The 26,530-nt window shown below is 39.4% G+C and overlaps 1 protein-coding gene across 5 annotated transcripts in view; it reads right to left on the reverse strand.

Moving 5' to 3' along the window:
* The window catches only part of LOC145350848 (KH domain-containing RNA-binding protein QKI), a 595,016-nt gene extending 571,242 nt beyond the window's left edge, over positions 1-23,774 (reverse strand). For 4 of the 5 annotated variants that reach the window (XM_080200210.1, XM_080200212.1, XM_080200211.1 and 1 more), the window contains exon 1: positions 23,370-23,614. In XM_080200210.1, coding sequence (XP_080056336.1) covers positions 23,370-23,511 — 142 coding nt within the window. In that variant the 5' untranslated portion in view covers positions 23,512-23,614. Of the gene's footprint in view, positions 1-23,369 lie in introns of all 5 variants that reach the window. The other variant, XM_080200214.1, reaches the window with a different exon arrangement.
* Positions 23,775-26,530: the final 2,756 nt, after the last annotated feature.

Genomic DNA, 26,530 nt, shown 5'->3' on the forward strand with positions numbered 1-26,530 from the left:
ATCCCTCCTGCTGTCTCTCTCTCGCTCTCTATTCAGATAATAATTTGCCTTTTGATTCCTCCTACCAAAGTGCATGGCCTCACACTTCACCTTAAACTCCATTTGCCAGGTTTTCGCCAAGTCATCCTATCTATATACCGTTGGAGAATCACAATATCCTCATCACAACACACCCTTCCCATCTTTCCTGAAGTTTGGCACCCAGAATTGTACACAATACTCCAGTAAGACAATATCAGTATTCAATGTATGTCAATCTATGTTACTAAGGCTGCTGTTTTATTAACTGCTTTTTAAACCCTCAATGATTTATGCACATCTACTGTTAGAGACCAGATCAGAAACTCCAAGATATACTGTAAAGTTAACCTAGGTCCCAACTATTTTCGACTTTGGCATTAGTGTGAGCGTACGGTGTTCTGCTCCAGGTGCGATTCTAGTGACCCACTAGGAAGCTTTTATTAAAACAAACTTTATGAACAACAATTAAAATATAACAAAAGAATCTGCATAACTTTTACCAATTGAACTACTTAAAAATAACAAGATATAATTCTTAACTGCTAGCTATTTCTGTTAGTTCCAATTTAAGCAACATCATCACAGATATATACTCCTCTGCAGGATTGGTTCATAAGAAAACTGCAATAAGCTAGTTAAATACAATTTGCCCTCAACAAATCTATGCTGGCTTTCCATTCCATTGCCACTGCTGCCAGTGTCAGGGACCCAAGTTCAATATATGGCTTGGGTCACTGTGCAGAGTTTGCATGTTCTCCCTATTTCTGCGTGGGTTTCCTTCAAGTGCTCTGATTTCCTCCCACAGTCCAAAATAAGTGCTGGTTAGGTGCACTGATCATGCTAAATTCTCCCTCAGTGTACCCAAACAGATGCTGAAGTATGGCAACCCAGGGGATTTCCACAATAACTTCATTGCAGTGTTAATGTAAGCCTACTTGTGATACTAATAAATAAACTTTGATAAGTCATCATAAGTTGTCCAACCGACTATTAATTTTGTCCCAAATTACAATTCCTAGCGGTTCCACTACCACTAAAGTTAAACTGACTGGCCTGTAGTTGCTGTGCTTACCTTTCAACATTTTCTGAACACTGAAATTCTCCTCTGGTCCTAACTGAGTCTAATGAAAATTATGGCCAGTGCCTCCACAATTTCACTTCCCAAATATCCTTGAACACATTGTGATGGTCACATCATGCCCAAAAAGATAAGTGGGCAGTGAATACTATACTTTGAAAAATAAAACAACCTGGATTAATAATCACTGTACTCTCTCAAAATGGATTTCATATAGTTAGGTTACTTCTGTTTGCGGTTTTGGGAGACAATATGTCTAGAAAGTTACTTAAAAGATTCAAATAAATATTTCAGGTGAAAATTGACAGTCCTTCATCATTTCAATGGATGAGTGTTAAAAGACAATGGTTATCAGATCCCTTTAGCCTCATGAAGATGGCAAATAAAGTATTTCAGTAAGCTAATCTTAATACGTACGTTGACAGGATATTATCTCCATGTTGTGTACCAATCACCTCAGCACCAATCCATCATGTGGAGAATAGGATACCTCAACATTGCCATCACATGGAAAAGGGATTGACACGTTATTCATTCACAAGGGAACCCCATAAGACAATCTGGGACCAGCAGCACAGAGGATCACACCCGGCCCTAAGAAAAGAACCATGACTAAAACAAGCCTTAACTCGGAGTAAAAATGGGATTTTACCTGTAAAATTATTACTTCAATAAAGGAGCTAGACCATTATTTCATCAGAAAAATCAACTAATTTCCAACCTCCATTTGTCTTCAAAGAACCAAGAGAACCTTCTGGCATGCAAGGCTTTTCAATCTCCATTTTGAAAGACTGATTAAAAATAAATGACAGTTAACAACCTAAATACATGTTATCACCAGAAATATTTTTTTCTTGTGTGTCAGTATATTTGGGGAGTAATGTGTTGCATTTACATATTGCACATTGTGACAATAAACATTGATCCATTTTTTTGATTTTAAACTTACCAGAGAGCCTGTTTGCATATATTATTTAATATCACAGCATCAAGAAGTGGTTAAAATAATCTATTGCAGTCAGCCAAGTGATAAAGGAAGGGAAACATTATCTCACTATCTGTAATAGCATTCCATCTGGACCTGGTACCAAACCAACTGTGAAGTACAGATAGCCTATCCAATACCATCACTATCAATTTTAATCCTTTTTAAGTAACTGAATTAGCTTTTGCACTATGTTCCTTGGTAAAGACAAGAACAAGGTCTTTATTTAATATTTCAGACATGCCCCCTGCCTCCATGCCCAAATCTTCTTTTTGGCCCCTAAACTCCTCCTCCTGCTATTATACAATTGGTGTCTATAGAAGGCTTTTGGATTCCCTTTATTGATTAGTTGCTGTTTCTTTTCATACTCTCTCTTTGCTTTTCTCCCCTTTGAGCCTTCTATACTCAGTCTGGTTCTCCACTGTATTGTCCATCTGACATCCATCATACACAAGTCTTCATCTTAATCTCTCTTTCATCCAACAAGCACTGGATTTACTTTCCTTACCTTCTCACTTCAGGGGGATGTAGATTGTCTACGCCCGAACATATTCTCCAAAGGCAGCTCAGATAATCATATTGCCTTCCAATCATTGATACCAATGACCTAAGCCAGCTCTATACTCACCTCATTGAAGTCTGCTTTCCCCTAGTTAATCATTTGTACTCTGGATTGTTCCTGGTCCTTTTTATAAAACCAACCCAAACCTTACGATGATTACTGTTTCCAACAAGGTCCCTCTGCTAATAGTTGATCCTCTTGGCCCAACTCATTCCCAAGAAGCAAGTTTAGCAGTATCTCCTTTCTCATTGGATTAGAAACATATTGCTACAGAATTTTCTTCTGAACACATTCCAGAAACTCATGCTTGCTCTGCCCTTTACACCACCACAATTGTCCCTATCTATATTCAGATAATTAAGGTCTCCCATCATAACAGGTTTTTTTTTAAAAACACAGCTCTGTAGCTGCCTTACAAGTTTGTTCATAGAACCATAGAAAATTACAGCTCAGAAACAGGCCTTTTGGCCCTTGTCTGGGCCAAACCATTTTTTGCCTAGTCCCACTGACTTGCACTTGAACCATATCCCTCCATACCCTTCTCATCCATGAACCCGTCCAAGTTTTTCTTAAAATGTTAAAAGTGACCCTGCATTCACCACTTTATCCAGCAGTTCATTCCACACTCCCACCACTCTCTGCATGAAGAAGCCCCCCACTAATATTCCCTTTAAACTGTTCTCCTTTCACCCTTAACCCATGCCCTCTTGTTTTTTTTTTCTCCCCTAGCCTCAGTGGAAAAAGCCTGCTTGCATTCACTCTATCAACATCTTTCCCACTTGTCGCTGCCATTATGTAATGTACTTGCACCTTTTTCATTCCTTAGCTCCAGTCAAAAATTCTGTCCTTGATCCCTCTGGAGCATCCTCTCTCTCCCCAACACTTCAATGACCTCCTTAACCAATACTGTCATCCCTCCGCCTTTGATGAACACCTTTGATCCAGGAATATTTAACACCTTGGCCAGTCCTTCTTTGAGCCTGGTCTCTGTTCTAGCTGCAACATAACATTTCCACACGACGATCTATGACTGTAACTCACTAATCTTGTATACCATACTCCCCATGTTCACATACATGCAGTGCAACCCCAGTTTAGACTATCATTTTCTCCCTTACTCTAAGCCCATATAAATGTTTTTAATGCACTCCTCCCTAACATTGAACTCTACCCTTCTTCAGCACTACCTACTATTTCCTCTTTTCTACTTCTATAAGATGGTGCTCATCATCCCTCAAATTTAGTTTAAACCCTCCCAAACCACATTAATGATTTTTCCCATGAGATTGGTCTCAGTCCCGTTGAGGTGCAACCTGTTCCTTTTGAACGTGTGACCTCTATCCAGAACTGGTCTCAATGCCCCAAGAGCCTGAAGCTCCCCTCGAGAGAGTAGAAATAGGAAGGTAACTAGTCTGTTTGTGCAAGTCAAATAATATTTCAATCAAATTTAGGCTGGCACCATAGCAGAGAAGGAACATAATTTTCTGGAGACTAAAGATAAGAATTGTACACTTCATGAGAAAGTTGCAGAAGAATTTGCTACATTTAATTTGACAAATGCTTGCCTATATCATTCAAAATAAAGCTTATTTTGATGAAACTACTATTAGACATATTATATATATATATATATATATATATAGACACACACACAGTAGAAAACTAGCTGAAAACAATATTGTCAAGGTACTAGTTAATTTATTCTTAGACTCATTATTCGATTAAAAAAAAAAAGCTCAAGATTAATCTAGCATAAAAAAAGTGAACTTCAGAGATACAGCCTGATTTTGCAATCAATGATCAGTGCTAACCTGAAAGAAAGTTGCCCACGTACGTCCATCAATCTCTCTAGCATGGATATTATTTTTCTTGACATCAGCTTGAATCTAGCATCAATTCAAGGGATTCTGTAGGTCTCCAGTAATGTCTTCAACCAGGGTAAGTAACCAATAAAAAAAATTCTCTCAGAACAAAGCAGGAAATTTAAAGCTGTGATTATTCTTCACTTCTTAATAACATGTTAAAGGAAGAAAAATTAAGTTTGGGAAATACACGAGATGAAGTTAGGTGCTAAAATTTCATACAAACTTTATTTTAAGAACTATTATAATGGAGCAATTTGACATTCCATAACTATAAAGTTAGTTTATCAGTGCCAGAGCGGATGTTCACCAGCAATTATAACTGGCTACACTGTTAAAGGGAAACCAGTTAGTTCGCTAGATGACTAGTATGTGGTTTAGACTAACACCAACAACATGGGTTTGATTCACGTTTTGGCTGTGGTTGACTTAGGACCTGCCTCATGGTCCTGCACCAGCGAGTGGAAGACAATGCCAAACCACCACTAATAAAAACTACCAACTCAGGGTTGAAGCTTCAGCAAGGGAGAGAGCGATGTAGTAATTATGTCACTAGGCAAACAATCCAGAGACTCAAGCTTTGGGGATGCAGGTTCAAATCCCATAGCAGCTAAATTCAATTAGTAATAAATCAGGAATATAAACAGTCACCATTATTGAGACTAAGACAGCCATCACTGATCATTGTAAAAGTCAATCTTGGTCACTTGTGCCCTTTATTAAGGAAATCTACCATCCTTACCTGATCTGGCCTACATGTAACTCCAGACCCATAGCAATATGGTTGACTCTTAACTGCCCAGTGAAAAGCACTAACTCACATGCCAGTCAGTTCAAAAAGGGTAACAAGTGCTGGCCTTGCCAGTGAAGCCCACATCACAATAAACAAGACCCAAGAACATGCCTTTGGTCTGAACACACATGAAGATGGCTCTGATAAAGACCCAATTACCCCTCATTCAATTGGATGCAACTTTTTCAAAAAGTTTTTTTTACAGTGAGGTTAATAATGTAAAAGTGGAGATTCCTGTCAACTCTTTCCAGTCTACAGGGATTTCAACAGTGCATCCTAACAGAAAATATAGAATCATTGACAACAGCACGTGGATTTCAACCTTCAACTTTAGCTGCAGACTCCAAAGTGACTTAATAATAACTCAATAATAAAACTGAATGCTGACAGTTTCACTGTCATTGCTGCTGCAAAATCTAGGATATGCAGATTTTAAATAGGAACAGAATGTTGCTAATCATATGTCCATAAAAAAACATTTTCCCATTAGTGACTTTCAACCTTACAGTAAGCAAAGAACATCTACAGAAGTCTCACTATCAAAAAAGCATGTTAATGGAGATAGTCACAACAACTATTCAAAAATATGAAATTTGAAAAGGAAAGAATATAATGGCAGTTGTCACTTTCAGTTGGCAGATGTCCCATGAAGGCAACTAGAGGCACAAACACATGTCACATGAAATTAATTTACAGTATCAAATTTTAGAGAACAGATTCTGGGTGGCAAATAAAATTTCAAAATTCACTCCAATCATTTTTAAACATTAATTGCCAATCTACTAAAGTAAGGCAGATGAACTTAGAGGTTGGATTACAAACACTTGGTTGAGAGGGGGACAAGACTGGCAACTTAACATTCTGGAACTTAGATGGTTCAGGCGTGATACAGAGGGATGTAAAAGAGGTGGGGGAGTTGCATTACTAATCAGGGAGAATATCACTGCTGTACTGAGGAGGAACATCTGGAAGGGGTGGGGGTTAAGTTCAGTAATAGGAAGGGTGCAATCACTTCGATAGAATTGTATTACAGACCCCAAACTGTCAGTGGAAGATAGGTATGTGGACAGATTACGGAAAAATGTAAAAAACAACAGGGTTGTTGTGGGGGGTGATTAACTTCTCCTATATTATCTGGGACTCCCTTAGTGCCAGGGGCTTGGATGGGCAAGAATTTGTTAGGTGCATCCAGGAGGACTTCTTGAAGTAATATGTAAATAATCTAACTTGGGAAGGGACCAGATTCGACTGGGTATTGAAGAATGAGCCCAGCCAGGTAATCAAAGTTTGAGTAGGGAAGCATTTCCGGAACAGTGAGCATTATTCCGCAAGTTACTTACGGATAAGGATAAGAGTAGTCCACGGCTGAATGTACTAAATTGGGGGAAGGCTAAGTACAACAATATTAGGCAAGAACTATATTGGGGATGGCTGTTTGAGGGGGAAATCCACATCTGTCACGTGGGAATCTTTTAAAACCCAATTGATTAGAGTTCAATGTTGGGGTGTTCCTGTGAAAAAGGATAAGGATGGCAAGATGTGAGAACCTTGAACGACAAGAGAAATTGTGAGCTTAGTCAAAAAGAAAAAGGAGGCATACAATAAGGTTTAGGAAACTGAAGGCAGACAGAGTCCTCAAAGAACACAGAGAATGCAGGAAAGAACTTAACAAGTTAGGAGAGCTAAAAGGATGCATGAATTGTCCTTGACAAACAAAATTAAGGCACATGCTAAGGTATTATATATGTATATAAGGAGGGTGAGTAGGGAAAGGATAGGTCCACTCTAGGGCAAAGGAGGGAATGTGTGTGTGGAGCTGGAGGAAGTGGATGAGCTTCTTAATGAATACTTTGCATCAGCATTCACAAATGAGGAGGACATGGTGGGTGAGCAGATGAGTATTCTAGGGCATGTCGATGTGAAAAAAGGTGGCGTTGGATGTTTTAAAAAAAACAATTAGGTAGACAGGCCCGCAGGACCTATCCCAGAATACTGAGGGAGGAGAGAGATGTTGTTGCTGGGAGCTCCTTAGTCACAGAAGAGGTCCGAGATGAATGGAGAATGAGCAATGTTATTCCTTTGTTTGAGGGCAACAGGGATAATCCAGGAAATTATAGACCAGTGAGCCTTATGTTAGTAGTAAAGTTGAATTTCTGGCAGGCAAATTACTTTCCCGGGACCATCCGCAAATGCCTCCAATTCTGAGCTGGAGTCACAGATTTCAGATGGTTACCTGAATAGTTACCCACATAAAAATCCTAGTCTACTTCCTGGATAACTACAGAGCTGACCCCCCGTTGGGCTTCATCTCATTGAGATGTTTGTCTAATTAATAAGGCTTAGTTGATCAAATTGTACTGTACATAAGCTAATACAAACAGCCTTTGAGTTTTTTTTAAATCACATTGTGCTATTTAGCAAAATTTACTCAACAAATTAAACGGTAAGATACTAGAAAAGGATCTCCAGTATACAGCAGTACAAAATAGTTCTGCAACCTAAAAGGGGCATGTTGCAATGAATTTCAGTTTCCCATTTTTGCGCCCGACTAAAAATAGATTCTGAATCTTGGAACATTGCAGAACTACCCCTTACTTCTTACCAGGAATTCCCGAACATTCTGATCCTATGTTGAACTTCTATATTTCCGGAGGGTTACAATCATATCATAGAATATAAAAATAGTGGTGCACTCTGGAGTCTGGGAAACCTTCTCTAGCAGTTTTCCTCCAACTATTATCTTTATCAAATAATTAATTAACTGCTGGGAGCGCAATACACATCTATAGATGTTTAAAGCTTTCAGTGCAATAAAAGGTCACAAGCTAAATTGCTGAATTTGATTCACTTCGAAAAATAATTTGAAGCACAATCAGCAACACAAACATGTCTACATTTAAAGAGAATCTGTACTCTGGAAAAACTCAGTTGATCACATGATACAAATCTAACAGTAGCTTAGTATACAATAGCAGGGAGAAACTGGATAGATTGAGTCTTTACATGTCCGAAAGACATGCTGATTGGATGAATTGGCCAGGCACCGGATTGTGGCAACTAGGGGATTTTCACAGTAATTTCATTGCAATGTGAATGTATGCCTACTTGTGACTAATAAACTTTTAAAAAGCCATGCAGTTAAATGCAGAAATCAGGAAGTTGTTGTCAAAGTTATCCTGTTCCTCCAGAACCTTCCTCTACCAGAATCTTGTCAAGAGGCTATGCGCTCAAATACATGAACATGTGAAGTTGGGGTATTTACGCAACATGATACCCATAAACACGCCAGAAAATGTTAGGGCTTGTCCAATCAAATCTAAGTTAATTTTTGACAACATTACAAGTCTGAATTATTGACAAACAACTTTTCAGCCACAGAAAATGCAGAGGAGTCTTATTCTTATAGATTTTAGTTACTGCTGTAAATTTTAAAATCTTTTTCCTGTCTATTTTCTCACTCAATCTCATCTATCTTCCCCTCCCAGCACCATCTATTTTGTTGTGTGCACTTGAATTAACTATTCTAACCTACACTTCCTGTTTCAGATCCTGCATGGCTCACAAATGATTCTTAACTGGTTGATGAGTTACACAATTGTTTGTCCTGTTCTCATAGGTCATAAATCCCCTGTACAGGGTTCTAAACTTTTTTATTTCTAATCACCCTAAATTTCAGCGCAAAAGCACATAAAGTCTGTAACAAGTCTAACTGTTGTGAATCATTTGTGCCATTCGCTCAATACGGACCGCAAAATTAAAGTTGTTCAGTTCATGTCAAGAAAAATAGTGCAATGGTAAATATAGAAAATTACAAGAAATCTCATGCTTTAATAAATGACAACTGATACTAATCTGGGATAATGTAATGTCTTGAATCAATGCAAACAAGGGTAAATTAACTCCAAAAAAAAATCATAATTGCACAGTTCTTATAAATTAAGATGCCAAAGAATTGTTTTTCTGCTCATTCTTCACTGCCAAATGTGAACCACAAATTGAGTGACACAATGGAAGCATAGAACATAAGCATTAAAAATTAGTGTTCCAGTACCCTTTTACAAGGTCTGATTCTGAGCAAATGCTGGCCTGCACTCGATTGTGGCTCAAAAAGGTCCTATCTGGCATAAGCTTTGGAGAGCTCAATTCAGTTTCTTTAGAATGCAAGGTTACAATATTACTGGCAGAAACTCCCAATCTTCCACGCGCATTCTGCAATGGGAAATTTTGGGTACTTTCCATGAGCTATAGCTAAGGCACCTTGTTGTAGGCTGCGCCATACCTGGGAGTTGTTGATGCAAACACCAGAGTTGAAACCTGTTCCATTTCCTCTACATTAATGAGCATATTAATTAATATTAATTATAAATTAGCCTAAATGAGCTGCAGTCAAATCTGGTCACTCAGGGTGAACATGCATTTGCAAAATCATGTGCATCAGAGTTGTAGTTTTGAGACAATAGATTACTCAAACAGACAACATCCAGAAGTGCATGAAAAACGGGCTACTGCCCGTTACAACTCGAAATGTGGGTGATTCCTTAATTCAGCGAGAATCCAAATAAATAAAGAACAAAAACAAAAGAACAAAATCAGCCCGGGAAACAGGCCCTTCGGCCCAGCGAGCCCACGCCGCCATCTCAACACCACCAGTCCACCTCTCTACCCATGACCCCTATCTAATGTTTTATGGCCATCCAGATTGAGGGAAATGCTACGTGAAAGGAAATAACTGCAACAAAAGTGACTCATCATTATCTGCGATGGTTACGTAACCAGTATAACAGAGCATAAAATTTCAAAGTTTGCAGTTCACACAAAAGATCGAAATGTAGTAAGTAAATGAGGAGGATAGTAACAGGGTTCATCAGGATATAGTCTGGTAAAATTTAACAGAAGTGTGAAGTGATCGTTTTAGCAAAAATAAACACACCAGGGAGAGTGTATACCAAGTAATTTGAAGGTGGCAGGCCAAATTGAGATGGTTGTTAAAGAAGCATATAGATTCCTTGGTTTTATTAATAAAAGGGAGTAAAAAGCAAGGAAGATATGATAACTCTTTATAAAACACAGGCTGTCTCAGCTTGAGTACTGACATGTTTAATTCTGGGTACCTAGGAAGGACCATGGAAGAGATTACTAGAAAAGTATCATGGGCACAAGATTTCAGATGCCACTGTTCAGAAATTAGGGTTAGTCTTTTTAATAGATACAGAGGAGATTTGATAGAGATGTTCAAAATCGTGAATCTTTTGATAGAGTAAATAAAGAGATGCCTTTTCCAGTGGCAAAAAGATCAATAACAAGGTTTACCGGATCAGCAGAAATACCAGAGTTAATGTGAGAAATGCACTGCTTGAAAGGGTGCTAAAATGTATTAGTAACTTTCAAGAGAATTTGATAAAAACTTGAAGGAAAAATGGACTATGTGTAAAGAGCAGAGGAATGGGATTGACTGAATAACTCCAATGCCCAAATTGCTTCTTTCTGTGCTGTTGTCATTGTTAGTTGAGTTCAGCAGTTGCAAAAGAAAAATGAAATTTGTACTTAGCAAATAAGTAAACAGGTCATGATGACTGTAGGGAAAATAAATTATTTTTCCTCAAGTGCCACAACACCCTGCACTATTGCATGATCATGAATAAGGAAGCAGGGGAACCTTGCATGAGACAAGGCAAATGCTGCACTTAATCAGCCCCATGAAATGTGAAAAATAGCAATCAGAAACTAATCCAGTCTGTGGAGAAACACTCTGCTTCCACATGATGCATCCACACCCATTAGCGTGACTAAAACTAAGACCTCACTGTGTGGGGAAGTGAGCACCAACTCCAATGTAAATCTTGCATTAAAAAGTTTGTGTACTTTGAAAGTTTTATTTACATAATAATGAATTGTCATTTAAAAAGCAGTTTAGATTCCCTTACCAAAATGTGCTCCTTCTGCACCAAGTTGTTTTATAAAGTCAGAAGCAAGATGAAACATCTTAACTTTATTCCAATATTATGTACCTGAACTCGTATTTGACTATATAACAGTACAAAGAAAATCAAGAAATGTTTCATATGCTTATGAGAGCTACTTCCATTCAGTTCCTTAAAAAGTGGACCACTTTACAGGAAGTGCTCAGAATCTTTTTTATACATGACTTGCATAAAATTTAAAAATTGTGAATTGTTCAGTAATGATCAGTTACATGCGATTTTTAAAAGAATTTGTTGCATTGCACTAAAGGAATCTAGGTTACTGAAGAGGGGAAAAATTTGTTGAAAAGCATGTAAAAACTATATAGTGTATTTATTCAGGGACTGTGTAGTGACTTAAATTTATCCAAGCTTGCACATCAGACTTATTCCAGTTTAACTGTCATAAGAAAATGCTTCCTACTGATATCAAGAGCAGATCTTTGCACAATCACAACAATCATAACTAAGGGTTTTAATAGAACAGATACCTGTTGAAAAGTCTGATTATCTACAGAACATCTATGAATTTTAAAAGAGCAATATAAAAATCTATTTGGATCACAGCAGTAATTCCATCTAACAGCCTTTACTTGTAATGCATATAGGTGCTTCTTATTTCCTAATTACTTTTTTGAATATAACCAATCTTGATTCCTATAAGATTGTTGCCTAAACAAATTCCTATGCCAGTGTTCAATCATAACCAATACAAAATACTGGGAAGACAAAAACCATGGTCTTCCATCCATGTTACAAGCTTCATTCCCTAGTCATCAATTTCACCCCTCTCCCAAGCAATTGTCCGAAGTTGAGCCAGACCATTTGCAAACTTCATATTACATTTGACCCAGAAATGAACTTTAGACTATATATCGAAGGCATTGCTAAGGTCTCTGTAAAACTGTCCAACTCCATCCCTGCCTCATCTGCTGCGGAAACCCTTATCCATACCTTTGCTATCCTCTAGATAGCTTCCTACGTTTAGCCCTCTGGAAACTTGGGTGTTATCCAAAACTCGGCAGCCTCTATCATTACTGGCAGAGTCTCATTCGCTTGTTATTCCTGTGACTGCTGACCTAAATTGGTCAATAAAGTGCCACCTCGATTTTAAAATTCTCTTTCTTGTTTCCAAATCTCTCCATCGCTCACCCCTCACTAACACTAATCTCCTCCAACCCCAAGTTATCAGCATTCCTATAACATCTCTTCAGCATCTGGAATTAAATTGCTTCACTACTCGTGGTTGTGCCTTCAGCTACCTGGGCTCCCAGGTCAGGAGTTTCTTCCCTGTATCATGCTGCTTCTCTACCACTCCTTCCTCAAAACCTACCTCTTCAACCAAGCATTTGTCCAACTGCCCTTATGTCACATTTTGTCTTATAATGCTCATGTGAAGTGCCCTGGGATTTGTAAATAGATTAATGACACAATATAAGTAAAAACTTTTGTTGAAATAAGATTTAAAATGCAGTTTGTTGCTCTTATCTTTAGGATCTCAAATTAAATATTTGTGCTTTTTTTGCTTAAGACAAAGACTTCGACACTAAAATATTGGATGTAAAATGTTACTTCTGTTTTTGTTGATATGCAAATTAATCATTTATGATCTCATTACAGATGTAGGTTACATGTAAATATCTTCTAAAATAACTGAAATTGATTGGCAGGACAGAGGAAAATGAGAGGGGGGGAAAGAAGAGTTTCAGTCAATGTTCAGAGCCCACATAAGATCAATTCCAATCTACCAGAGAAACATTAATCTTAAAAAAGGGAAACAAGCTGAATTGGCACCATACAATAGCATACACCAGTCTGTTAGAATCCATCATTAACGTTGTGTGTTATGAATAGTGTTTAAGTAATTGCATTGGCTTTTTGTAAGTAAACACACACAGTCCTACAGACCTTTGCTTAAAATGTTAACTTCTAAGTATCCTCAATCCTCTTGATCAAATGAATCGCACCACCTCCATACCATGCTTGCTTAGATATAGTGACTGATCTGATTGGAGATGATCGTCATCATCTCCAAAGTACCACGACTGCCCTGAGAAAATACATGACAGATTACAGGTGACCAGATATATGTAACTCAGCCGAGCAACACTAACACGCTTGTCTCATAATTGAGAGACTGTGATAAAATGGCAAATTTCCAGTTCCTGCAGCTGATCGTCAAACTGAGCTCCACACTTCCTTTAATGTATATCTATCCAATTCACACAGTATATTATGAAACAAAGCAGCAGCACACACAACAAATGTACGATAACCTGGGTGTCTTCTTATCAATTTCCCCCAAAATGTAGCAGCTGGGATCGCAACATTTCTTTGGCAAGCAAACAATTAATTCCACTGGGAAATAGGCACTCCAATGCTATGTTTTCTCTAGATGATCTAGCACATCCTGCAAACTTCTGAACTTCCGGTGTCCCAAAATAGCACAACGTATGATATAAATTCTTCAGATTTCAGCAATATATTTAACAAAATGATTGTGTGTTTAACTTCATATTAGTAAAGTGACGTTTTGGTACTGTAAATAAGTATAAATACCACACCGGATGAACTACTATTGAACAGACTCTTTACACTCATTTTTGCCAACTGGAAAAGGGAAATTGAAGCAATTTTTCTGCAAGGGTGCATTACTCTCTGATGCACACATCCTCCTTTTACCAGTGTTTTGGGGCCACTCAACTGTAGAGATATCAGGTCTCAGCTCAGCTTTTTAGTTTTGCAAGCTTGGGAAACCAGCAATGCTCTGGAGGAGTGAAATCAAAATTACACTGACAATTTTGCCATTTGGTTAACAAAGAAAAAGGTCAAATCAAAATAATTATCCAACATGATGAAAACTGAATACTGAAGCCTCAAGTGACCACCAGGTAGAATTCCCTCCCACAATGAATAGATTTTAGTTAATTGAATGTTTTGCTGAAAGCAAAACTACTGAGTAAGCATCTCCCATTCGCCATCTCATCATGTGCATTTAAGTTTTAAGTAAAACCATTGCCATGGAATTACAAATCTTCAAGGCTTGTTGTGGCTGTGAAGCAGCCACAACAGGAGAAGGTACAATTACATAGGAAACCATTACAAAGAGGATAAAATTGTATAACTACTAGTATCAATATGACATCATTAAGTTTGATTACGCTACAAGATCTTCATCTCACTTTGTGTGAAATTATTGTTGCTAAGTAACAGCTCTGTATGAAGGGGTTTATTAGTCCAATAAATATGGCATTTCTGGGATTTTCTTCAAATGAAGGACAATTTTAATTTTTTTGTTCATTTCGTCCCTTGATTTGTTATATAAATACACCTGAGGCAGCAGTTAAATAGATCTAACTATGTAAACATTTGGGCATCACAGAAGGGTATGAAATGATTTGGCTAGAATTCTGGAAATGGGACTCGTCTTGACGTGTGGACACTTCAGGAAGTTATTTCTGAAGAACTTCATGACTCACTTTAAGGGATTTACTTTGTGCACAACCATTATTTTGTGAATAGTTGTATTTTATAGTTTTATTTTTCATGCAATTTCACCTGTTAATTACTATTAGAACAGACAGCTGGTGAAGGGCAAATGTGGTCTTGTGAAAAAGCAATATCATAATATTGTAAAATTGGTCATGAGGCCCCAACCTTTTAGAAATACTATGTATGTAGCAGTTTATTGTCCAGCTAGTTCACTCAGGGAGACAAATCAAATACTGGTTCTCAAGGTAACACTTATTTTCCATACCCAAGAATTTAAAATTCAAGATTTTGGGGATTTGTTTTTACGTGAAACAATTTTCTCACACTTTCACAAACAAAAAGCAGTCTTTTGAATACTTCGCTTATAAAAGAGAAAAGGATAGCAAACAAAATGTATGAGTATTAGGTGTACAGCACATGCTGATAAAGTTTTCATTGTACTACTGCAGATATTTACAGTTCTTGAAGCCCACATTAAATCTAAATCACAACAGTCATATACTCATGTGCAATAATTATGACAGTAATTACATTGATAAGTAATAGAAAATATAAACGAAACACTGGAAAAATTCAGACCTGGCAGCATATGTGCATGATGTGGAGATGCGTGTGTTGGACTGGGGTAAACACCGTAAGAAGTCTCACAACACCAGGTTAAAGTCCAATAGGTTTATTTGGCAGCAAATACCACAAGCTTTCAGGGCTTTGACCCTTCGTCAGGAGAGTGGGGAGCTCTGATCACAAACAGGGCATATAAAAGGCACACAGTCAGTTTACAAATACTGATAGAACAGCTAACCAAGTCTTAATGGTGCAGACAATGTGAGTGAAGATAACATTAAGCTTAGGTTAAAGAGATGCGGTGTTGTCTCCAGACAGGACAGTGAGATGTTGCAAGCCCAGGCAAGTCATGGGAATTATAAATAGTGTGACATAAACCCAAGATCCTAGTTCAGACCACCCTCATGTGTGCGGAACTTGGCCTCTGCTCAGCAACTCTGCGCTGTCGTGAAGGCCACCTTGGAGTACGCTTATCCAAAGATCAGAGGCCAAATGCCCATGACTGCTGAAGTGTTCGCCAACAGGAAGAGAACAGTCTTGCTTGGTGATTGTCGAGCAATATTCATTCATCCGTTGTCATAGCATCTGCATGGTGTCCCCAATGTACCATGCCTTGGGACATCTTTTCCTGCAGTATAACAGGTAGACAATGTTGGCCGAGTTGCAAGAGTATGTACCATGTATCTGGTGGATGGTGTTCTAACGTGAGATGATGGCATCCGCATCGATGACCTGGCATGTCTTGCAGAGGTTGCTGCGGCAGGGTTGTGAGATGTCGTGGTCACTGTTCTCCTGAAGGCTGGATAGTTTGCTGTGGACAATGGTCTGTTTGAGGTTGTGTGATTGTTTGAAGGCAAGAAGTGGGGGTGGCCTTGGCGAGTTGTTCATCTTCATCAATGACATGTTGAAGGCTGCAGAAAAGATGTCATGGCTTCTCTGCTCTGGGGAAGTATTGGACGATGAACAGTACTCTGTCCACTACGTCCCATGTTTATCTTCTGAGGTAGTCGGTGCGGTTTTTCACTGTAGTGCGTTGGAACTGTTGATCGATGAGTCGAGTGCTGTGTCCCGTTTTTATGAGTGTGACTTTCAGCATCTGGGCGTATCCTCTTCATCTGAGCATACCCTGTCTATACGGAGGACTTGTCTGTGAGGGATAGCTTCTTTAATGTATTTAGGGTGGAAGCTGGAGAAGTGGAGCATCGTGACGTTATCCGTGGGTTTGCGATACTGAGGTGACCGTCCTTAATGGAGATGCATGACCAAGATTGCAACCGATTCCAGAGTAGCCCATGGTGAGTCTGATAGTGGGATGGAACTTATTGATGTCATAATTGTTTCAGGCGATTGTTCATCATGAGTCCAAAGGAAGAAAACGTCATCAATGTATCTAGTGTATAGCATCGGTTGAAGGTCCTGTGCAGTGAAGAAGTCTTGCTCGAGCCTGTGCATGAAGATATTTTCATAGTGAGGTGCAAATTTGGTCCCCATGGCTGTTCCATGTGTCTGGATGAAGAACTGGTTGTTGAAGGTAAAGATATTGTGGTCCAGGATGAAGCAGATAAGTTATAAAATTGCATCAGGAGACTGGCAGTTGTCGGCGTTGAATACTGAGGCACTTGCAGCAATGCTATCGTCGTGAGGGATGCCAGTGTAGAGTGCCGAGACATCCATTGTGACGAGAAGTGCTCCTGGTTCAAATGCCCCTTGCGTGCTAAGTTTCTGTACAAAGTCCGTAGTACCTTCGTCATCCAGTACTTCCCCAGAGCGGAGAAGCTATGACATCTTCTCCAGATTGTTCAACATGTCATTGATGAAGATGAACATCTCGCCAAGGCCATCCCCACACCCCCACTTCTTGCCTTCAAACAACCGCACAACCTCAAACAGATCATTGTCTGCAGCAAACTACCCAGCCTTCAAGAGAACAGTGAGCATGACACCACACAACCCTGCCATGGCAACCTCTAAGACATGCCGGATCATTGATGCGGGTGCCATCATCTCACTCGAGAACACCAGGTACATGGTACATGCTCTTGCAACTTGGCCAACGTCTACCTGATACACTGCAGGTAAGAATGTTCCGAGACATGGTACGCTGGGGAGACTATGCAAATGCTACGACAACGGATGAATGAACATCAATCGACAAACACCAAGCAAAAATGTTCTCTTCCTGTTGGCGAACACTTCAGCGGTCACGGGCATTTGGCCTCTGAGTTCGGGTAAGCGTTCTCCAAGGCAGCCTTCACGACACACAGTCGCTTAGCAGAGACTGATAGCCAAGTTCCGCACACAAGGACGACCTCAACCGGGATCTTGGGTTCATGTCACGCTATCTGTAATCTCCATGACTTGCCTAGGCTTGCAACATCTCACTTACTGTCCTGTTTGGAGACAATAGACATCTGCTTAATGCTATCGCCACTCACATTGTCTGCACCTTTAAGACTTGATTAGCTGTAAAGACTCACATTCTAAATTACTATTCTGTAAACTCAGTGTGTGCCTTTATATACCATGTTTGTGATCAGAACTCCCAACTCACCTGACGAAGAGGCAGAGCCCCGAAAGCTAGTGGCGTTTGCCACCAAATAAACCTGTTGGACTTTAACCTAGTGTTGTGAGACTTCTTACAGCATTTGTGCAGCCAGATAGTTAACGTTGAGTCCATCTGACTCTTGTGCACAGCTGACAGTTTACAACAATGACCTCCAAAATAATTATTTTAGAATAGATTTAAAAGTCAAAAACTAAAATCATTGCAAAATCAGGCATTAACCCTTAAACTGCTATTGCTATTTTGATATTCAAAATTATCATTTAATACTTGCATAAATGGAGAAAAAGGTTAATTTTTCCAACAGTTATTTGGGAAGTTATGAAATGGTTACAAATGGAAAATAGTTTGATATCATATCAGGAGTTCAGTTACTCAGAATACTGAATACATTCAAAGCTACCATAAACATTCTGATAATTAAATAAACCAACCTCATTTGATGCCAGCAAATTCTCAAAAACTTAAGTTAAATAACATATTGTTTCTTCAAAATACATCAAATTCTTAAAGTTGATTAAATAAATTGCAAAATAAAGGGGAAACTACATAACATTTCAGTCAATTTGGATCTGTGCCAGACTGCTAGGCTTGCTGCATTCCGTATACATTAACAAGATTACATTTTCTTGTAAATAATGAAAGCCAGGTTGGAATGCAGTTTTTTCACCCTTTTTAATTCAACTACTACTGTTTCCTTCTGGTTTACTCTGCATCCTAAAAAAGTATAAACTAGAACATGTAAATGCATCATAATATTGCTCCAGATCTCGCCCTAACCTATGGTCCCTATATACAAAGCAAATAAAACCAAATCAAATGCATCAGGATTTTAAGCTACACATCTTACAGTTAGTGCTGGAATGAAATAGTACACCAATTTACAGTCATCGATACATTACTGAAGTTTTTTTTCCTGAAAATTTAATGCATGTGAAGCATAAATACAGATTATCTTGTTACTCCAGAAGCAATGTAAACTGACCCTGAATCATACTAAAGAGCCTATTTATACTGACATACAAAAACAACAGACAGGAAAAAACCTCACTTGTTCATCTAGCCTGTTACACTGCCGGGTTCGACACCACACTGTGCAACATAAACTGAATTAAGCACTCCATAATTCCTAGGTAAGTTACAAAGATACCCAAAGATTACATAAATATATCAAGTGTATATTCTCTCATGTTTGCAATATATTTAAAATCCATGCACCCCTTAAGTACACATACACAGAACTTTGCTGGCTTTGACAGCAAATCACAGCAAGGGAATATAAACAATACACTATCAGCTGTGAATAGGTACTTTACTTAACCTATAAATACACTATTATGCCATGTGAATCATATTATCCTCCTCCCTTACATCCCACTATGGTAAGAAGAAAACAAAAAATGGATAACAGCAGCAACATGCAATTTATGCCTGATAGTGTCTTCAACAGAGTACAAAAAAAATTAAATGGGAGGAAACAATAAGGCAGATTAAAAGCATGACCAAAGCAGTAAGGTTTAAAAAGTGTCTTAAAGCTGAATAAATGCGGACAGGCTAAAAGGGTTAGGGAAAGAATTCCAGAATGTAGGGCCTAGACAAAGGCGGCATGTCCACTAATAGCGCTGGGGGAGGGAGAGTCAGAAATGCATAAGTAGGCACAGTTGGACAAATGCAGAGAGTGTTGTAGAGCCAGAGGAGGTTCAAAGAAAATGAGGAAAAAAAACTATGGAGTGATTTGGAAACAAGGAGGAGAATTTTAAAATCAGAAGCCGGTTCCAATGTAAATTGATCAGCACATGGATGATGGATAAAAGATCCAAATTAAGCTCATCTTCAACAGAGCATAATCATTTCAAATCTATACTGGAAATTAATTTTCCTGTACAGCATTACAAGTGGCGTAGTCAAACAAATTATGTTCTAAGCTTTCAAACTGTCATTACCAAAACAAATCATGGTTACTACTTATAGAAAGATAGTCTGTCACTAAAGCTTGTTAAATAAACCCCTCAGTAGAGCAAAGAAATGATATGGGCGCAAAGTTGTTGCCTAATACAGTAACACAAGCCTTCCATCTTATGTAGTATTATTGTTGATAAATCCAACATGGAATCTTACAATTCCAGGAAAATCTCAATACGGAAAGCCCCTGCCTCTCAATACAAGAGATCAGCCTGTGATATCACCTTAGTTTACTAAAGAAGGGTGCACGGAATGCCATTTTAATAACAATTTAACAGTTACAACAGGTATCTGAAAAGATTCACTTTCCCCAATTCTTCTGACAAAGATATGCATTTTGAAAACATAGAAATATGTATCAATTACAAAATTATGTTTTCAAACAATCCGCCAAAAGAAGTTTTCTGAAATCGTGGAAAGGAACTCCTTTGACCAGTCAGCTCGCGATGGCTCCTCCGCAAAGTTTACCACCAAACTATTTGAGAGTTCAATGCTCTATTGTAACTTCTGGAAGAACAGCTCAAAAAAATTCCTTATCCTCATGTACATGTGATCAAAATAGCTATTGATTAACAGAATGCATGCCGAATTCAAGTATAATTCTCTGAATTATGGAGACTGGAATTTAGTTTTACCAACTGTTATAACATTGATTTATTTATTTGTACGTTTCCGACTGCCCCTACAAATATATATACGAATTGTGATTTACTGTCGTGCAAGAAAACGTTGTCTTTTTATTATTCATTGATAACGTCCTAGTTATTTCGACTCGTTTTTCAAAGATGTGGATCGAGCAATTTTTCATTTTAACATTCAATTTATATTTAGCATCCAGCGAGAAGGTAAATTGAAGTTTCTGGAAATATTTCCTTCCAATTAAGACAAATCATTAATCATCGTTTACTATTTAGAGACGTCAAAATATTTTGATTCGCGGATGAAAGACGAAGTTGCAGAAGCAGCGGGTACGAATCTAGAAATGGCAACCATGACTTGGAGCAAACGGTAATGGTTGAAATCGAAGCTGCCTATCACCGATCAGAATACTATGGAAAGTTGTCAGTCACCTCTGATGTAGAACGCATTTATTAAAATTGAGGTTTCCGAAGTAACAGAAGAAAAACCTCTGATTCCTCACGGAAAGATTTAGCACACCCTAGCGCTCAAACGTGGAACTTTTACAAAGTTTGACAGATTTATGCAACAGCATCGTTGGTCAATAACGTGATCCTGTTCCAAGCCGTGGAAAGCTAAAGCAGAAGCAACGATTTAATGCTATAGGCATTTCCTTTCCACTTTAGTATATCTTTGACTTGCTGAAAAAAGGAAATGCTACCAAACTGACTTATCTGCTTGGCTGAATTAGAAGCATGAACAGAGAGGGCGCGAGAAAACTCCAGATTCCAAATGAATGGGTTACAACAAGAAAATTAACTTGTTTAAAAGGTTACTGTAAGCATTTGGAAAGCTCATCCACGCCACTCCTTCTGAAACCCGGCTGCACAAGAATGAGTCTTACCATTATTCCCAATTGTTTTCGTTACTAATCGCATAGTAACTTATTTTTGTAATTTGGTGGTGCGACTCGAGATGTTGTTCACCAAAGACAATTTTTGTAGTTGCTTTTTAGTTGGAAGGAGTACCGCAGCATTCTGGATCAATATGGACAGGACCACTTCCTCCTCCTATCAATTCCTCTTGCCGCCCCTTTTGGCGTTAAGTCTGCTCGTGTTTCGTAATAACATTGCAGTAAAATTGGTCTAGAAATCTGAACCAACAGCTTGACCGGTCAATGACTGACCAAATCTCGTTTACGCTTTTTTAAAGCTCTCCCTTCTCCATTCTAATTCTGTCTGCTTCTCTTTTCGCAAGAATTAATCTAAACTGTTCCACTGAAACTCCAATCAAAATTAAGTTTAATTCCTCCAGCTGCAGCTTCCTCTTTAAAATGCACAGAAGCTTTATCAATGAAAACACGAAACAATCTCAAACTCAGACCTTGTGTGTCGTCGCCCGGAATAAATCTTTGATCGACCCAGGAACCCAAAGTGGAATCAATCTCGTTTTCATCCTAAGCACTTTTATGCCTCTATCTTGTCCCCCACCCACCCATCGCTTGATTTCCTGTTCAAGTTATCACTAACATGCCCTACTCAGCTCAATTTGACACATTTGGCGCAATGCCTATTATTAGAGACCCTGAGCTAAATGGACCCAAATATCTCAAAATACCAGAGACCAATAAATATTATCTCAATACCTCCATCGGATGCAAAAAAACTTTGACTTACTCATGCACGCCACAAGAGACTAAAATTTAAGATGTTAGTTACACAAGTTACTGAAGCTGTTAGAACTGCTAGAAGTTTCTTGGCACATCATTACCGAACAAATTTTCCACGCTAAGTAAAGATCAAAACAACTGACAATCAAATGTTGTTATTTACTCCCTTCGTTCACTTTTTTAAAACCGCTCTTTTCCCGTTAATCGGCGCACACACTTCTCAAATTCCCAAATTATTTGCCTTGGTCTCGTCGAGTATCTCTCCCACCCCACCGTCCTTGCCTGCAAGTCCTCCTTTCTCGACCCCTTCACGGGCAGGTATCACCTCCCCATTTTTCTCTAATCTCTGTCCCGGTTTCGTACCTCACTCAACTCAAGCTATATGTTTTTCTAGTTCCCCCCCCGTCCCCCTCCCTCCGCCGATGTAGATTTAAAACGCTGGCTGGGCTATAAGGAAGCCAACACTGTTGAAATCACTGCGCCTCGCTATATTTCAAATCACGGAAAGCACCGCTCGCAAACCCATCAAATCAAAAGAAAAATAAAATCCATTCATATTGCTCCAAACAGGAAATGGGGGGAGCGGGGAGACAAACAAATCGCTTGTACAGCTACTGAACCAAGAATCTCCTAAATTAGCATTGCAAAGCCTGGCTTGCTTGATACCGTAAGAAGTCTCACAACACCTACATTTATACTACGTTTTCACCACGACATAAATGAATCAGGAACAGGCGTGCAATGTCCGCTGCAAAGGTTTCACTGCTGCAAGACCTCCAGGCATTTACCTCGGTGCTTTGCAGAGTTCATTATTATATAATCCCTTTAGACATTCTCTCCCCACCTCACCAAAAGCGAAAAACAAACAAGTTACCAAATGTATGCTCAGCTACTTCACCTTTCAAATACCCTATCTGGAAATGTCAAGAGTCTGCAAACTGTTCCACATCGTCCCCTTAAACTCTAAGCGAAAAATAAAGGCAATTGACAAATATGCTTCCCCACTTTAGCCTGGAATGTTTACCCAGGAGTGGAAGGGAGGAGGAGGGTCTGCATATCCTCTTCCTCACCCTTCCCTGCGAACTAATGCAACCTAATAGAATATATCCTTCAAGTGTGCGCATGATGGGCAGAAGGTGCCACTCGGATCTGCACTTTCCCTTTTTCCGTGTTTACATCTGCGTGGAGGAATGTTTCTCCCCCTTCCCCTCCCCGCGCCTCCCATTGCCACCGTACATACCTTCGTCCAGTAACCTCTCCAAATGATTGAAAATGCCGCAGAAGTTGGGCAGGCTACTCATCAGCTTCTTGTCGTTCATCAGTTGCATGAGATAGTCTGGAGTGGGTTTTGGTCGCTCCTTATTTTCCATTTCCCCAACCATATTCCAACAAACTACCCCCCTCCCCAAAAGCACACAAAAAAAACGCTGAGAAAGTTCTGGCGTAGAAGAGCCTCTCTCTCTCGTCCTTCTCTTGGTCCCACAGCGCTTGTCCTTTTCTTGTTGGGCTGTCTCTTTTTTTTGTTTTTTTGTTCTTTTACTAGAAGCTTCCCCCAGGGGGTTTCTTTCTCTTTTTTTTAAACTCCTGTGTGTGTTGAGTGGTGTGTGTGCTGCGCGATGCGATGCCTCCACACTAACACACAGCAGCTCTCACACTAACGGCTCTGGTGTGGATTTTTTTTCCCCTCTCTTGGTGCTCGAGCTCTCAACCCTCCAGAGGGAAAAAAAACTCACCCTCACGTGACCCGCGCTTGCGCGAGCCCACCGTCCCGCCGCCGCCGCCGCCTCCCTGCGCGTGCGTGCGCGCGCGAGCGAGCGAGACCAACGGCCATTGGGGTGAGACGCGCACGCCCACCCTTCCCCCTCCCCAAGGGCACTCATTCGGGCAATGCCGCCGCTCGGTCTTGGGGGAGGGGCGGGGGGACAGGGTGGGGTTTCGCGCAGCCGCCGTGTGGGTTGCGCTCCGAGCCAATACAGAGGAAGATTGTTGTCACGTGCTTGCGGGGCGAGCGGCACGATTGGATGGATGGGCCAGTGGGCGGGAGGGGGATCTCGCGCATGCGCACTGAGCAGAGGAGCCTCCAGCCCAGGCGGAATTTCGCGCGTGCGCGCCGAGCCAATGAGCCGCCGCGAGACGGGCTTGCAAAGCAAAAGCGCCGCATCGCTTAAATATTTGACAAGCCCGAGATGAATCACCCCCCAGAGATGTGGGTTTGTATTCCACTTTCGACTTGCTTTTTTATTCCGCCTTTGTGCCCTGCACAATCAGCTTATTCATATGCATATAAGCTGGACTGTGCTGGTGCTAAATACCTATTCCTTTGGGTGGAAGGTAGCGAGGGAACTTAAATATTCATGATTTTTTTCCTCTTTCTCCCCCCCTCCCTTATGCAGCCACTGGGTTTGTCCTCCCGAATTGATGTTGAAATGTGGAGGAATTGCGTTAATGAATGCATGCCTGCACACGTGGAAACAGAGACCGGTAAAGAAAGAACTCTTAAGCTTTGTTTCTTTAAAATCTACATTCAACAAACTGTTCCCATGGAAAGCAACACGGGAAAATATTGTGTTTTTAACTACTGCCAGGGGATAAATTTCATTCTAGACACCGTCAGTGAGAAATGCAACCTATGATCTCCCAAACCTTTTCCACCCAGAAAGAAACTCAGCCAGGCTTGTTTTCTCCCGGTGGTAAATATTTTATTTAAATAGTCATTTTAAAATTTATAAAGTGGTGGAGCACCAAAGTAAAATATACATGTTGTGCAGTGACCAGTCAAGTTTCCACATTGTAGTGTGACAGTGGTATAAAGTTAGACAATTCCAAATCATTCTGGGAGGGGTTTATTACTGAACTACAGAACGTTCATAATAGAAGAGTTTGTAAATGTGTTTTTAATCAATTCTGCTTTGACAGCCTGGTGCATGCTAACAGCAATGTCTTTCAAAGTTCAAAATATGCCTAGAGGCAAAGGAGTATGAGAATAGGTTGAATAAAATTATGCATTTTAAATTTGTAGCAAATTGTTTTCTTCCTTTGATTTAACACAAGTCAGTGACGCGTCGCCACACCGTGTATCATCGCAGTTCCATCTCCAGCGTTGTGACATTGATATAGCCACAGATGTTTGTAAGTTCTTTGTGCCAAGTTGCAGTTTGGTTGGTGAGTTGACATCGTGCTGAGAGGAAAGAAGAGGGCACGTTTGCTTCGGCGTCAGAACGTTGGAATGTTATCCATTTAGCACTTGAGGGAAAGGTCGTGTTTTCTCTCTCCCTAAGCGACCCTATGCACTACCACAAAAACAGGCACCACGCCCGAGTATTTAGGTGGGGACTGACCAGACTGATCAAATTTTTAATCATATTTTTCTCCTATCTATTCTTTGACATTCCACATCAACCAAGAGACCTATCTTCCGTAATTCTCTGACTGCCTAAAATGGACAATAAGGCTAGCTTTAATTGGGATATGTTTGCACTTGTAACACAATACGTTTTTAGTGTATTTTCAAAATTAGTGTATTTGCCAAAGTTTATCTGTCCTGAATGAAATTCCGATGAAACAGTGATACTATTGCAAATCCTTTTTCAGACTTAAAAAATAAACGTGTTATTGTACACAATTCTGTGTCTTAAATCTCCACACCACGATTCATAACTTACTTTCCTGCTGTATATCCTGAGGTAACACTTTTACTTTGTTCTTAAACATTTGTCTGATCATCTTGTTTTTAAAAAAAGTCCAAACTTTTAAAATAATTGCACGGTTCAACTGGCGAATCTAAACATTGCGAACTTGCGTTGGTAAATTCGGATAGCGAGGCAACTAAAACAGCAAGAATCGTGTCCTTGAGTGGTAAGTTATTTGCTTCGACCAGTGGGATTGTATTGGATTTCTAGCTTAAACAAAAATACATTCTTTGGAACGCACCTCGAAACCCAAAACAACGCCTCTGGATTTTTTTGGGACACTGATTAAAAAACAATGAGGAATTTTTAGATCTCTCAACATATTTTGGATTATTGCAGTAAAATTATTTCTTCGTTTGTCAGAAAACCTTAAAAAGAGTAAAGAAAATCGGTGGGAAATATCTTATTTTCCCTGTATGAGGCTGCAAGGTTGTGGACTGCAGTGGAGGCGTTTTCCACTTGCATGCTTCAACTATTCAGAATGTTGACACGCACAGAGGCCGACTATAACAAATTTGGGAAGTGTACAATTTAATTTTTTAATTACTGATTTTTGTTGTAGAGATTGTAAGAGTTTTTTGTGCATTACCTGTGTGTTAGCGAACACTCAGTAAAATGAACAACAAATAGCAATTTGGAAGTTTATTAGACAACATTTTTTTAAATCAATTATTTCACACTGTTTAACATACATATTCCTACAGACATAATA

This window comes from Carcharhinus amblyrhynchos, chromosome 12 (genome assembly GCF_965287045.1).
Source record: "Carcharhinus amblyrhynchos chromosome 12, sCarAmb.v2.hapA, whole genome shotgun sequence".
NCBI classification, from domain to species: domain Eukaryota; kingdom Metazoa; phylum Chordata; class Chondrichthyes; order Carcharhiniformes; family Carcharhinidae; genus Carcharhinus; species Carcharhinus amblyrhynchos.